Source organism: Durotheca rogersii, assembly GCF_024521655.1.
Source record: "Durotheca rogersii strain YMJ 92031201 chromosome Unknown GGS23scaffold_13, whole genome shotgun sequence".
Classification (NCBI taxonomy): domain Eukaryota; kingdom Fungi; phylum Ascomycota; class Sordariomycetes; order Xylariales; family Xylariaceae; genus Durotheca; species Durotheca rogersii.
In genome coordinates, this window is record NW_026251244.1 from 667,305 (window position 1) to 681,800 (window position 14,496).

Genomic DNA, 14,496 nt, shown 5'->3' on the forward strand with positions numbered 1-14,496 from the left:
CACTAGTTACTTACTGATGGTGTTGTGGGATCACGGGAAGCGGACTAGCCGGGAAGCACAGTGCACCACGTTCTTTTTGCAAGAGCTGTCGAGGCATTATATGTGATCGGACACTTTCATCGCTGTGTGCATGAGAGAAACACGGCAACTCAGTAAGAGTACGATCAAGTGATGAGGCCTGTCGTTCTAGAAGGCAGCTAGGGAAGACCCGAGACGCCGGTACCTAGCCGTACCTTTATAGGTATCATATCCACATAGTGGTTACGCGCTATTAACACGTGATGCTTAGTCCCCCGTAGAAATATAGGAGGATTCCTTTTGCGAGGGATAAGTAAGGGGTGAAGAGGAGGCGCAATAATTGGCTGCTTTTGAAACGATACCTAGATCCGCTATACCGAGAGCAAATATCGCTAAGATCGTAGGAAGATTCAGGACCTGCCCATAAGCAGACGAGTAAAATTTACCTGCCTGGCGTCCATGGTCAAGGCATGAGTGATCGAGGACCCCATATACACGTAGAAGATGGACGTCGTCTTGCGACCCCGGACCGTTCGATCTAGCGAGTGTTGCTCGGACCCGAGCCGCGCACTGCCTCCACATCTGACAACGATAGGTATCTTGGGTATTCCTACCCCCTATGCATGCCTACACAGGGTTGATACCTACCTGGTTACCCTCTACCCAACGCAATCTTACACCGCGTAGGTGCGTGATAGGTATGTGTGCAAGTTGCAGACCGCGCGCCTTGGCGCGTAGCCGCGTTTCCGTCTGTGAGACATCGTGTTGAGCCAGCCAACCGTCGAATCGTTTTGGTAGCGAGCAAGCCTAGCCGCGAGGCAGCATTCATCACCCCATACCGCCGCCTAAGTGCATGGACAGTCGGATGGTTTCCAAGCGCAGGATTCGCCACTATTGTCTCTGTGCCGCTCGGCAGTACGTTACAACGTGGTACGACTACGACGCTCACAAAGGTCCCGGGGATAGAATAGACGTCTGTCGGGTCCGCTTACTTACTCTGCGAGGGACATTGGGTTGACAAGACATAATAGAGAACAGTTAAATAATAAGACCAAAATTACATAGACTACCTCGGGAAGACATAATCGCAACTCTCTGGCTTTAGGCAGCGAGTTAATGCGCAACAGATGGCGGTAACTCAACAGCCAGGAGTCAGCTAGAAACAGGGATCCCTATCGTGGGTTACCTGGACGTTATTGGTATCCTAGTTTCATAGCTACTTTAGGCTAGGTTATCGCTCCACGGACCACTGCTTTGCGAACTAGGCCTTGTTATGTATATTTGTATATAAACGATTTTTCCTACTGAAAAATCGAGTAAAAAATATATTTAATTATATAACTAGTATACTTAATTAGGTTAATATATATCTTTTTAGATTAATGAATTAATTTTATGAAACAGTTTATATAATTTTAAGTTTTTTTCTTATATTAATAGTTTGTTATATACTTTGTTAAAAATTTAATAAAAGATCAATTAGATTATATAGTAGCCCTACTCTATCACGACGAAAAAAAATCTTAAGTGTAATTATATTATTACTGGTTTTGTTTTTCTAAATTGTGGTACCCTGCTGGACTCTGGGCGTCCAATCTCGTAATCGAAAGCCTAACAACACTTTTCTATCTTACTTCAACCGTCCGATCATTTACCCTTGCGCTGCCCACACGTCATCACCCTAGACCAGTATGAAATTGACATTCTACCTTGGGGCTCTCCAAGCCCTCCACTCCCGTCCAGTCCCCCACTCCCGTCTAGTCCTCTACTCCCGTCTAGTCTTTCACCCCCGCCAACCCCTCCTCGCTCGACCCTTTGTGACCGAAGCAGAGAAAGTTGCCTCTGCCCGACGTGAATTGCTTGAGAAGATCTATGAGCCGTTTGCGAAACTTGACAAAAACAGTCCAGAATACAATGAATTGGCGACATCGGGGCGTGTTTGGGAAGACTACTGGCAACCTGGGGATAGCGATAAATATGGCTATACAAGAGTTCAACAGGTATTTAATCCCAAGGCGTCTTTCATTCCTTTATGCCAATACCGATGCTAGGAGGTTGCGTCAACCCTTCTAAAAATCGACACGTTGAAGAATGCTATGAGCGTTCCTGCATCTGTTGTCGCTAAACAACTTGTCAACTCCTACGCTCAGCAGTCCGCCGCTATCGAAGGAAATCGTCTTAATCAGAGCGAAAGTATGGTGATCGACGAACAACTTCGTTCTGAAGTCTTTAGTAAGACTCCTCTCGGCTCCATGTCAGCAGATGATATCAGGAATTTGGACCTCCCAGACCCTTCGGTTGTCCTTCCTCAGGCCGACAAGCTTCAACTTATTGAGCTACGAAACCATCTTGTTGCCTCACACTGGATTTCCGAGACTTCGCCGAGGGCTCAGTGTTCTTCAGGCCTGGATGAGAGCGAGGTACGCGCCCTCTCTGCTCTTACTATGAGAGACTTGGATCCTCATGAGAAGAACCGCTATCCAACCTGGTGTGGGGATCCGGTTATGCTCGGGGGCTATCGTACAAACCCTGCAGGTATCAAAAGCAACCCTCTGGCAGTGTTTCCATATCCCCTTGAGGTGGATGCATGTATGCGTCGGTTTTTTCAATGGCGTCAACGAGTTTCCGAAGAAAAGGAGCTACATCCTGTGATCATTGCTTGTCAGACCGTGGTATATTTTTTACATATCCACCCCTTTCCCGACGGCAACGGCAGAGTTTCGAGGATGATTATGCACGACTACCTGCTCCGACACGGATACATACCCATTGTTTTTACCCCTTTCAGCCGACCAGAATACCTGAGAATGATGATGAACGCGCAGGATGGCAGGCCTGGCGAGTTCGTTTCTCGCGTTGTAACAATTCAGCTGGAGTGGATGCAGACATTTCAACTGCAGGACATGGCTAGGAATTCCCACCACGAGTAGCTTATTTATAGTGTTCTCACATTACTATCAAGCATCTGCCACAAGGCAAATAAAACATATCATCAGCGATGACACTTTTATATCATAACACTTGTAGTGATTGTTCTGGCTAAGGGCTTATCTTTGAAACATTGACCTCATAGTCGTTCTAATTCTCAGTACAATAGAGCAGCGAAGGTCGTAGAGTCCGAGGTAAATATGTTGATTAGAGAGTTGCCCGGCAATCCAGAGACGATAACTAAAGATTCAACGTAGACTAGAAAATACTGCTCCTAGGAATAGGCAGGATAAACCTAGATAAATTCCGCAACAAATTGAAACAGGAGGCCTAGGTGGCTCATAGCGCAACTATGTACACAGCACCTGTTCCCCAACTATCGCCTATGGTTCTCCTCCAGTACAGAAGCCTCCAAAAACGACGGTGCTTTACTCTCGATTTGGCGGCTCCAGCAACGCTTTCTCGATTCATGAAAATTGGGATGCCAGAATGTGCAAAAAGGGGCGCATATCCGAGGTAGTGTGTGGAGACCGAAGTATTTGGTACCTAGTTGTATACTTTGTCTCCCTCTCTGCTAGCGCCTCAAAAAAATAGCAGCAGAAGCCACTGAATTAGCGGCCACAGCAGTGCTTGCTATTGTCATAGAGTAATAATCGATTATTTTATTAGATTCTTTAATAGATTATAAAGGAAACTATTAATATAAGAAGGAAAAAAATCCAAATTATGTAAATGTAATTTTATTATAAATTAATGAATTTAAAATATATTAACTTAATTATGTAAACCAATTACGTAATTAAATTCTAGATTTTTAGAGGAATTTTATCTGATATTTTACAGAGAAAAATCGTTTGTAAGTAAATATATATAAAAAGGCCTAGTCTGCGAAGCGGTGGTCTGTAGAGCGGTAACCTAGCTTTCTATACCTATAATAGGCATATGGGAACACGATCCACTCGCTCGGCGAAGGCATCGAAACGTTCGACATAAGGTCATACAGCGCTGCGGGACAGGCAACCGAACAAAGCCTCACCATGTCATCGTCCAGGGATTCTACTCCGTTCCTGCGTCTCCCCCACGTGTTGTGGACAATCACACCGAACACATACGCCGGGAAAATCCTTGGAATCTACGAATCGCGGCATCTGCGAGTGAGAGGCACAAGCGCCATTGCGGCGCTGCGGCACCGGCGTGGTGTGAAGACTGCCATACAGTGACCGCGAAGCCAACGCTAAGCCGTCGTCGAACCCACGGTTTGCGGGTACGCATAACGTAACTAGCCCATTGCCATTGTGAATTGGGTACGTAAGCGATCCTTCACAAGGGGGCCCGAGTTGCTCGAGCCGTGAAGCCGCCCGCCCGTCCGCCGACCTGCCCAAAAGGGCCTAATCGAGGCACAATACCAGGGAGGAGGGTCTGAGACATAGCCTTGTGGGGCGGCATTGACGAGAGGGAAGAGACGAGATGAATACACAGAGCACGCTTTAGGAGTGGTATAAGCGAGACGGGAGCGTAGAGGGAGTATTAAAACGCTCGTCGCCGACGGCACAAGTCGATCCGATGGAGGGACCAACACCATCAGGCTTTCGGTCCAGACTCAAAGCACTACCCAAGAAGAACGTCATCATCATCGCCACCATCACGATGCTCAGCACAGCCGGACTCACCATCGGCCTCGCGGTCGGCCTGTGCGCGGGGAGGTGCACGGCGCGCGGCGCGGACGAGGCCCGGGCCAACGCGTTGTGGCAGCCGGCGGTGGGCACGCAGTGGCAGATCGTGCTGCAAGACAGCATCTCGGTGGGGGCGGCGGCGACGCCCGACGTGCCCGTCTTCGACATCGACCTGTACACGAACACGGACGACGGCGCCAACGCGGAGCGCGTCATCGGCCGCCTCCACGCGCTCGGCAAGAGGGTCATCTGCTACTTCAGCGCCGGCACCTACGAGCCCTACCGCCCGGACTCGAACCGCTACCGCGAGGCCGACCTCGGCGCCGCCCTCCCCGACTGGCCCGACGAGCGCTGGGTCGACATCCGCGGCGACAACGTGCGCAGCATCATCCTGGGCCGCATCGAGCTGGCCGCGAGCGTCGGCTGCGACGCCATCGACCCCGACAACATGGACGGATACGTGAGTTCCCCTCTCCTCTTTTTTTTCCTTTTCGTCCTCCCGATCGTCGCGCCCCCCCCCCCCTCTCTCTCTCCCCTATTTCGCGGTGCACTGACACGAACGTGCGCAGAGCAACGAGAACGGCGGCGGTTTCTCCCCGCCGCTGACGGAGCAGGACTCGATAGACCTAACGCGGTGGATGGCGTCGGAGGCGGCGAGCCGGGGGTTGGCGACGGGGCTGAAGAACGCGCTGTCGATCATCCCGGACGTGGTGGACGTGGTGCAGTTCGCGGTCAACGAGGAGTGCTCCGACTGGAGCGAGTGCGCTGAGATGCAGCCCTTCATCGCCGCCGGCAAGCCCGTCTTCCACATCGAGTACCCCGACGGCGCCGGCACGAGCAGCGGCCTCTCCGCCGCCGTGCGCCGCCGCCACTGCGAGGCCACCGGCACCACCGGCTTCTCCACCGTCCTCAAGACCTACGACCTCGACGGCTGGGTCCAGTACTGCGACGGCGCCATCTTCACCACGCCGACGGCGTAGGCGAGGGCTGGGAAAGGATCAGGCGAAGGATGCCGGCAAAATTTGACGCTCGATCTTATGCTTACTTGTATATATGTGTGTATTTACGTGTACTTCATTTCGTCTCACGGCCACTGCTTCGACCGCCCTAGGGAGCTCGGTCTCTAGCGAAAGGAGGCGCTAAGGCCATGAAAACAATAGAACGATCGCGTGTTTGGGGGCAGGGACAAGATTGTTCCCGATTGACAGGTGACAGGTTATAACGGTTGAGCAGCTGAAATTCGTGCCTTATACCGACTAGTTTCGTCGTTTTCTTGTCCTCGACTGTTGAGGACTACGCCAAGGGATCACAATCGACGGCAGAAGAAAATTCGACGCGACGAACGGGGTAAATTCGGGAAATGATTAGGGCGAGGTCAAGACGCGGGATAGGGCTAGGTAGAGCACAGCGTCACAACGGGTCCTCATGATCTGCCTCAGGTTCCATAATGTACGAGGTACCTGATTTGAAACGCCACCCGTTTAGTGAACAGCCCATGTACCTGCCCAGCATAGGTACCTATCTAGGTGCCTAGGTACTTACCGATCCGGATCTTGCTCTTGCTGAGGACATGATCAAAGTCCAACGTGCAAAACATGCTGGATTGCCTGATACGGTACTCGCCTACCGGATGTCGCCGATGGTCCATTTGGGACGGGATAACAGTACGGCCGAGCCGAGGCGTCGGGTGAGGAGGGGGGCCGAAGCCGACATTTGGACTTCTTCGATTCTCCACCATTACGTAGCTGCGGCCTCGCTCCTAGTTGGTGCTCGAATCACGACCGGCCTAGCTTGAATGGGATCAGATGCGAACCGGACCGCCGACTCCGCGAACTGCCATGTGAAAGGACAGCCTATTTTATCGTCCTAGACATTAGCGCTCCCGCTTCGTTGGGCCGAGCCAGCAGCTAGGTATTAGACGCCCGAAATCGAAATCGCTCGCCACCGGAAATCCTGCTTCGAGCTCAACCATCTGCGTACCTCTGGCTGGGCGAGCTGCGAAAATGGCGGCGCCGCTCGCCCCTCCCACCTCCCACCACGTTTCCTTGCTGACCATGCCGCTGGAGATCCGCCAGGGGGTCTACGGGTTCTGCATCCCGCAGCACCTGCTGTTCACATACTCCACTCAGATGTACTATGAGAACCGCCACAAAGGATGAAAAGTACCGCTGCGGTATCTCGAGAGGACACTCGGCCACCGCGCCGCCGAGGGCGTCGTCTTTCGCTCCAGAAAGAATAGATCCCCCGCGGGCAGCTGGCATTGGGACAGCGATGACGATTCCGAGGCTGATAGAGCCGATGACGGCGACGACGGGGAGGGCGGGTACACGCCTTCGGGCCTCGACGACTACGTGGACGGCGCCAAGCGATATCGCCCCAGGGTTCCGCAGTCGAGTCGGACCGCCCTGCCCGGGCTCCTCCTCGTGTGCCGCCAGATCACAGACGAGGTGACGCGCATGATGTACGGCGGCAACACGTTCGCCGTCCTGCTCCACGGCGATGGCCAGTCCGAGCTGGGCCAGTACTTCGGCCCCGAGACGCGCGAGAAGATGCGCAAGATGATCCTGCACCTGCGGCCCACCGGCGTCTCCTACCACCCCAAGTTCCGCATGGACCCCGAGATCTGGGACCCCGTCCTCGCCAACCTGTCCGTCGTCGGGCTCATCGCCGAGCAGCCCGAGGGCGAGGACCAGTTCGAGAAGTGGAGGATGTGGCTGACGCCCATCTCCGAGTACCTCGGCCGCGCGCTGCCCGCCTCGGCGCGCATCGTCGTCGACGCGGACGGGAAGGAGGGCGCCGCCCACGTCCTAGAGAGCGTCGTGCCGGGGTGCTGTCGCTTCCAGCGCCTGCGCGCGGCCGACCGCGTATTCGAGCGGGGCGAGTTCACCACTAGTTACTGGGGCGGTTATGATATGATTAGCTGTAGGGACATCAAATCCGATGGGGAGTATGACGATTATTATTCTGACTGGGATGCGTGAATCGGCCACCTTCTTCGAGCTATGGACGTACTAAACCGGATGGCCGGAACAAGGGACCGGACCGCTCCTTATGCCTAGGCACTCCTTACGCCTACGCCTTCTCCCAGGGATCAGAAGCTGCTAGGGGTATTTTATTAATAGAGAGATCATCGACGTGCAACCCGCAAAAGCGTCGGCGTTTTCTTGTCTTTTCTTTTCTAGGTCGTGAACAGCATTGTTTTATTCGTCATCACACCCAACGCTGGGCATGCACATACGGAGTCGTCTGGGAAAAAACGATTCTTTTGATAGGTGAACCCTGAAGTAGAAAGGGTGTAGTTGGTACGTACGATATATTCAATTAAGCAGTCGTAGGTTCGCCCCTTCTCCGTCCCCTTCCCCTTATCGTTCGGACGTAACCTGCCTTATCGATTGGTACGTACCCTTCTTATCGGGAGGTACGTACTCATTCGCCGTAACCTCTCCTAGATCAGTAGGTTACTTAACGAGGGATAGGTTCGATTCCTAACAGCGCTACTTAGTAGTCTTCGCTACTTAGCTCATCTCTCCTGCCTTCGGTTGTAACTACCTTCAGTCGCAACTACCTTTGATTGTTATCTATCTTCAATTACAACTACCTACCTTCATGCTAACGGACGAGAATGAGACTTATAGTTAAATATGAAAATTATTATAGCTATAGTATTGCGCTACCGGTAATATGCATTAAAAATAGGTACCCCATTTTATTGGGGCGTAAATCTCGACATTAAAAGCGGGGAATCCCACCCCAAAATGGAGTAGCAGAATACATAGTACTGGGACGAAGGTATTCTCGAAGAAAAAAACATCGACGCCCCTTCATCCACACAAACGAGCGGTAAACGGGAGACCTTAGTTTGGCCTGCCCAAAATACATAATAAGCCCAGGAACTGATTTGTTGCTGTTTGGTGATGTCGGGTTCGCCACCTCCCTACTCCAAATAATGCCTTGATTGGACGCCGATCTCAGCCTTGAAACCCCGCGCACGGAGACGGATCGAACAGTGGCTTGCGCCGGGCAGCATCTGCGGGAGCCAGTCGGCCATTGGGGCGTCGTATCCGGCGTGGGAATTTGAAAGTTATGAATATCGGTCCACGAGCTATCCCTCGCCTCGGTACTGGAAATCTGCGGATTTTGCACCGCTTTTCGGTAATGTTCTTGCCATGAACGTCGTCCGCTGGCTAATAATAGGGGGCTAGATCACCGCTCTCAGATGCAGGTGGGGTGGTGTAATTCCTCCCCCAGGAACCCGGCCCTTCGCCGCTGGGACCCCCTTGTGGTCCAAAAGGAGATTTGTCCCTTCGGCTGAGCAGCGAGCTATCGTGGAGCTCTCTCGCGTGCAGAATGTCGTCGTCTCGGCAACACCCGGCTCTGGGAAGACGGCTACAGCGGAGGCCATCGCTCGTGCGAACCCAGGTCTGGCCTCGGTGATCCTCACCTATTCGAAGCGTTTGCAATATGAGACCGCTCGTCGTGTCGATGACTATGACATGTGCGATGTTTACACCTTCCACGGAATGGCTGGAAGGCTCTTCGGCACCGTAGTTTACAGAGACGCCAAGCTACAGGCCCTCCGAAGAGAAGGCGAAAGACCGACTTGGAGGGGTATGCCCTACGATATAGTGATTTTAGACGAACTGCAAGACTGCACCGAAAGCCTTTACTGGCTAACGCGCACTTTTCTCTTGTCGGTAACGCACGCTGCAGGAGGACGTCCCCCCCGAATTGTCGCTCTCGGAGACGAACGGCAAGCTCTTTACGATTTCCGGGGGGCCGATGCCCGTTATCTTACCCTCTCGCCGACGATATTTTCGGACCTGTCGCCTTACGAATGGACGCATCTGCCTCTGAGTAAGAGCTTCCGACTCTCTCACGAGAACACGCGCTTTGTCGAGGAAGTCTTCCTTAACGGCGAGAACCACATGACCGGTTCGCATAACGGGCCAAAACCTCTCTATATTCACGAGGATGTTTTCAACATCGGAGCACTTGCTAAGAAGCTGGTGCCGCTCATCCAAAAGTATGGACCCGAACGGACGGCCATTCTTGCGCCTTCTATTCGTAAAAATACTCCCGTCGCCCAATTCACCAACTTTCTCTCCGGGCGTTGTGATATACCGGTTGCGGTCTCAACATCAGGGGATATATCGCTAGACCCGGATGTCACTAACAACAAGGTTTGCGTATCCACGTACCACCAATTCAAGGGGAACGAGCGGGATCTCGTCATCGTATATGGGATAGATGATTCCTATTTCAAATACTATGCGAGGGACTTCCCAGCCGACAGATGCTCGAACGCGACCTACGTTGCTATTACCCGTGCTGTGAAACAGCTTGTCGTTATGCATGATCACAATTGTCGCCCCATGCCATTTATACGACTCCCCCAGCTCGAAAGCGTGGCCGAGCTTGTTTCGACCAAAGAAATGCAACCACAGCGCCTCCCCGGTGAGCCCCCCCAGCCGGGATTACGACTTGTCCCGGAGGTCTGGGCCGCCGAGATGGCGCGCTACGTTTGCGAAGAGCTCCTTGAGGAAATAATCCATACCTACGTCGAAATCCGACAGGTCTCGCCCCCGTTGCCAGCGGACCAGCACATACGCGCGCCAGACAAGGTTCTGACGGACCGGGTTAAGATGATGTACGAGCCGGTGAGCGACCTCAATGGGATAGCCGTGGTGGCAGCCTTCCGATCCGCTCTGCGGCGCAATATTTTGGGGCCCGGAGGCAATAAGAGCAACACGGTCTGGGTCGGGCCGACCGAGGCGGTGCATTTCTGCCGCGCGGCGTGCGAGCAAGACGCGCGGGATTCGGGGTACCACTCCCGGCTCGTGCAGATGCGAGGGCACCCCTTCGACTGGCTCAACGAGCACCTCGACCCGGCGGTGCGGCGGCTCGGGGAGCAGCTCCACGCCGACGGCGCGTCCGAGAACATCGAATTCGAGACCCCCCTCATCAATGACAAATTCCGCGTCCCCGGGGGCGGCGACACTAAGGGCAAGGCCCAGGTCACAAAGCTCAGCGGCAGCATCGACATCGTTGTGTACCCGCGCGGCGCCGCGGATGTCCAGCAGCAGGAGCAGGAGCAGGAGCAGGAGCAGACCGGGAAGAGGGTGAGAAAGAAGAAGAAGGAGCGGCAGCAGAAGAAGGCCGCCCGGGAGAGGGCCGCCCACGCGGCGCTCTGGGAGATCAAGTTCGTGGCGCAGCTGTCGCCCGAGCACGTGGTGCAGGCGTGCGCGTACGCGTACCTGTGGGCGGCGCAGCACAGGCTGCCGGCGCTGCCGCGGATGGTGCTGTTCAACGTGCGCGACGGCGAGAAGCGGGAGATCACGGTGCCGGCGGCCGGCGGCCACGGGAGCATCGCGAGGGCCGAGGCCTTCCTGCGCGACGTGCTGCGCGCCAAGTACACCACCGCGGACAAGTACTCGACCGACGAGTTCCTCGCCGCCTGCCGCCGCGTCCGCGACGAGGTCGCCGCCATGTGGTGAGCGCGGCCTGCCTGCCTTCCTCCCCCCTCCCCCCCCCTCTTTCTCCCCCTGCGAGCCAAGGCTCTCCGCGCCAGGGCGGGCGGGCGGGAAAAGCACGGCCGACGCGACGACGCGCCGCCGCTCCCCCGCCCCTTATACCAATAGAGTAATAACCTAGCTACCTGGCGAGCCAGCCGCACTGCATGTGCTCGCTGCGCGCCCCCTGTACCATAGCGGAGGACCCGTCGCGGCTCGCAGAAGAGCCCGCTGTCCCCAACATACCTAACTCCCCAAGCTCTGAGGTTTTTCTCTGGTGCCCGATCGTCGACGTAGAAACAGTCCTAATCGCGGTAAGAAGGGTATTACTGCGTAGCGCCTCGACGCATTACGCGTGTGCCTACCTACCTACCTACCTACCTACCTCTTACGCAGCGCGGAGGAGCCTGGGACTCAGTCGAGACAGAGGGCCGAGTACCTCCGCAGCGTTCTACGGGTTAGATATCATGCGTGCGTCCCGTCCCCGTGGTAGGGATGCGGGAGCACGTTGCCTAGCACGTAAGCGAGGAGGTAGAAGAGGCAGAGACATCAGGACTCCGTACGCACCTCCGAAGCAGTCAACACATCTCAGGTCTAGCATTTGTCCCCCCATCTATCTTGTCAGAATCGTCAATTTCTATGTAACAAGTACGAAAACGCCGAGGCGCGCGCGCCGCGGAACGGGCAGTCGAGTTCGCCGATACCCTGCGGCAACGCGTGCGAATCAACCAGAAAGCAAATCCCCGCGTGGCCCCTCCGACCGCCGAGGCAACAAACGTGCACTCCCTAAACGCCAGCCGTGAGGCTACATCATCTTATAGTCCCTTCTATGTAGGGTGTGTGTCTTCCAGATTTCCCCTCAGCCTTGGATTTTTTTTTTCTTTTTTCTTTTTTCTTTTCGCCCCCTCCTCCTTTCCATGTATATCTCAGCCCCTCGAACTCCCGATATGCGCGTAGAGGGTAGCCGTAATAGGACACGTGCGGACGTGAACCGGACCAGACCAGACGCCTTGCCTGAGATGCGATGCGAGGCTAATGTTGCGAGGGGAAAACAGAATGAAACATATATGCGGGATGCGATGTGCGAAACAAAGGCCGGATGCCCTGAAATCAACCTGAACGCCGACAATGTCTGATGATTCCTGACCTGTGCCGTAATAGGCCTCATCATGTAACATAACGTAACGTGACAGTAACAGTAACAGAGACAGTAACAGTAACAGTAGTAATAGAGTAACCCCGAGAAGTCGCGACGGGACCCTGCCAGGCTGAGGGGGCGGGGGCCAATCCTGCTCTTATTTCGGAGCTAATCTTTAATGTACTTTCCTTTGCCACAGGGCAACCGTAAATTTCGGGCGATAAAGACGGGATAATGTTCGCACTGGCATTTGCATCATTATTATCGACATCTCCTCCTCCTCCTCCTCTTTCCGATGGCGGCACTGCCTGCTCTTTCATCCCCGTGTCCGCATCTCAGTAGCGCAAATCGATTTCTGACTAGCGGCCGAGCCGAGCATGAGCTCGTCGAACACCAATCCTAGCTTCCTCTAGGCGCCTACGCTTTCGCGGTCCGTCGCTTAGGCTCTCTGGCTCGCGACCCTCGTAGAAGCTCGAATCGAGAGCCGGATGGAAATCCTCTCGGGGGCGCTTTGGCGAAGGCACCTTGGCGACATTCTGGTGGGGTCCATCTTCTTTGTCGCGAGGCTGCGGAGAGGGGGTCTCGCTGAGCTGCCTTGTCTGCCTAGGCAAGGTAGCCGCCCTGTCGGTATCATCAGAATCGACATCGTCGAATGTCTGTATTGTGTTTTCGTCAAAGTCCCCGACGACGCTCTTGCCCAAAGCCAGACCCAACCTTTCCTTCAGGCCCAGGAGGGGCCATATAGGAACTTGGACGTATTCGATCGTCGTCTGGGTACTGCCTTGTGGTGCCTTACCCGGCTCGTTGAACATTTCGAGCAGTGTCTTTGACACGGTGGCCTTGTAGATGACGAAACAGGTGTCGTCGTCTGAAATAGTCATGACGCTGACTGGGATATCACTCAGTACGAGTCCGACGTTACTTGCGCCTGTCGCCTTCAGCTTGGCCGTCTCCGCGTCGACACGCTGCTGAGCCATGGCAATCATAATGGCGACGAGGTAGGCATCTTCAAAAGGGTCAGCCGGCTCCCGTTTTCTGGCGTGAAGCTCGTTCAGTCTGATAACCGGCGTGTTGCGACGCTTTGGGTCTGGATGTTGCGGGACGTGGAGAGCATTTTGTCGCACCTTGGAAAGGAAGGTGAGGTTGATATATGCCAGCACCGGCGCAGAGAAGACCGCCTTGGTCTTACCAACTGTTTGTCGGAGCACGTCCTGGTCTGACGAGAGAGCTAAGGCAAGATCGCAAATGACGGCCTTGGGATAAGAACGCGCGCCAAAATGCAGGGGCCATTCGGACGATACCGCGGTGAAACGAGTCGGGTAGAACGTTCTCAAAATCTGCGTCATCCATTGAGGCTTTAAGAGATGATTGGTGTCGTATAGTAAGCAGTTGAGGGTCTGGCTGATGCGGATGGCCGCTTGCGGCGTCTTAGATTGCAGCGGGGCACCGCCCGACGGTGAGGGAACGGGCAACGTCTGAGGGGGCAGCTGCAAAAATCGAAAGCCGAGCAGCTCGGTATGAAGGTCAACCCAAAATAGGGGGTCGACGTGCAACGCACGGCCGCCATGGCGGCGAAGGATGGCATAGATAGAGCCGACCTGCGGACTCTTCGCCCTTCGGCACGGACGCTTGGGCTTCCTGTTATCCTGGTCTGCCGGGTCTTCCGACGCTAGTCTCTTAGACATGGCGGCGATTGTACGGTGGATGAATTTCTGTCTGCGAAAGTGGTGCACGGTTAGCGGGGGATTGGACAGGAAATGGAAAAACGCGCTCTAGATATATGCACGCGAAGAAATTGAGAGAGGAAAGGTGGGCGGCCGGCGGGAGTGGGGCGGAGGAAGACAAGGAGATAAAAAAGGCATTCAGGGGAGGAGGAGAAAGAGATAAAGGAGGGCGTCGAGGAGAAGAAGAGGAGGAGATAAAGAAAGGCGTCGGGGGAAAGAAGAGGAGATAAAAGAAAGGCCTCAAGGAAAAGAAGACGGGAAGATAAAGAAAGGAGAGGAGGGGAGAGTGAGTAAGCAACCTACAGTTTGGTCAAGTCATATGGGACAAACCTTGATACGAAAGGCTGTGACTTGCGTGTGAGTCGCATGCGTATCACCAAGTTGCTGGACGAGAGGAAAAGCGCGATAACGAAGGGGTGACGTAGTTGACGATTGATTTTGATAGCGAGCGGTGCTCAAATGGGATGCCGAGATACGACTGTAGAGATGCCGGAGCGACAGGGATG

The 14,496-nt window shown here is 54.4% G+C and overlaps 5 protein-coding genes across 5 annotated transcripts; 4 read left to right on the forward strand and 1 right to left on the reverse strand.

Moving 5' to 3' along the window:
* Positions 1 to 1,554: 1,554 nt before the first annotated feature.
* GGS23DRAFT_572379 (fic/DOC family protein) lies at positions 1,555 to 3,020 on the forward strand. Its single transcript, XM_051516624.1, has 2 exons — positions 1,555 to 2,018; positions 2,070 to 3,020. Exons 1-2 carry the CDS (start codon positions 1,710 to 1,712, stop codon positions 2,946 to 2,948), a joined length of 1,188 nt encoding a protein of 395 aa, XP_051371150.1. The 5' UTR covers positions 1,555 to 1,709; the 3' UTR covers positions 2,949 to 3,020.
* Positions 3,021 to 4,338: 1,318 nt separating this feature from the next.
* On the forward strand, positions 4,339 to 5,894 carry GGS23DRAFT_100762 (endo alpha-1,4 polygalactosaminidase precursor). The gene is made up of 2 exons (XM_051510930.1): positions 4,339 to 5,079; positions 5,189 to 5,894. The coding sequence occupies exons 1-2, from the start codon at positions 4,510 to 4,512 to the stop codon at positions 5,597 to 5,599; spliced, it is 981 nt and encodes a 326-aa protein (XP_051371151.1). The 5' UTR covers positions 4,339 to 4,509; the 3' UTR covers positions 5,600 to 5,894.
* Positions 5,895 to 6,622: 728 nt separating this feature from the next.
* GGS23DRAFT_597661 (P-loop containing nucleoside triphosphate hydrolase protein) lies at positions 6,623 to 11,257 on the forward strand (the record flags this gene model as incomplete). Its single annotated transcript, XM_051518652.1, has 4 exons — positions 6,623 to 6,750; positions 6,805 to 7,596; positions 8,911 to 11,109; positions 11,188 to 11,257. 4 exons carry the CDS (start codon positions 6,623 to 6,625, stop codon positions 11,255 to 11,257), a joined length of 3,189 nt encoding a protein of 1,062 aa, XP_051371152.1.
* Positions 11,205 to 12,388, forward strand: GGS23DRAFT_100800 (uncharacterized protein). Its single transcript, XM_051510931.1, has 2 exons — positions 11,205 to 11,964; positions 12,184 to 12,388. The coding sequence occupies exon 1, from the start codon at positions 11,296 to 11,298 to the stop codon at positions 11,929 to 11,931; it is 636 nt and encodes a 211-aa protein (XP_051371153.1). The 5' UTR covers positions 11,205 to 11,295; the 3' UTR covers positions 11,932 to 11,964; positions 12,184 to 12,388.
* Positions 12,389 to 14,200, reverse strand: GGS23DRAFT_100801 (uncharacterized protein). Its single transcript, XM_051510932.1, has one exon. It carries the CDS (start codon positions 13,949 to 13,951, stop codon positions 12,626 to 12,628), a length of 1,326 nt encoding a protein of 441 aa, XP_051371154.1. The 5' UTR covers positions 13,952 to 14,200; the 3' UTR covers positions 12,389 to 12,625.
* Between the last annotated feature and the right edge of the window lie 296 nt (positions 14,201 to 14,496).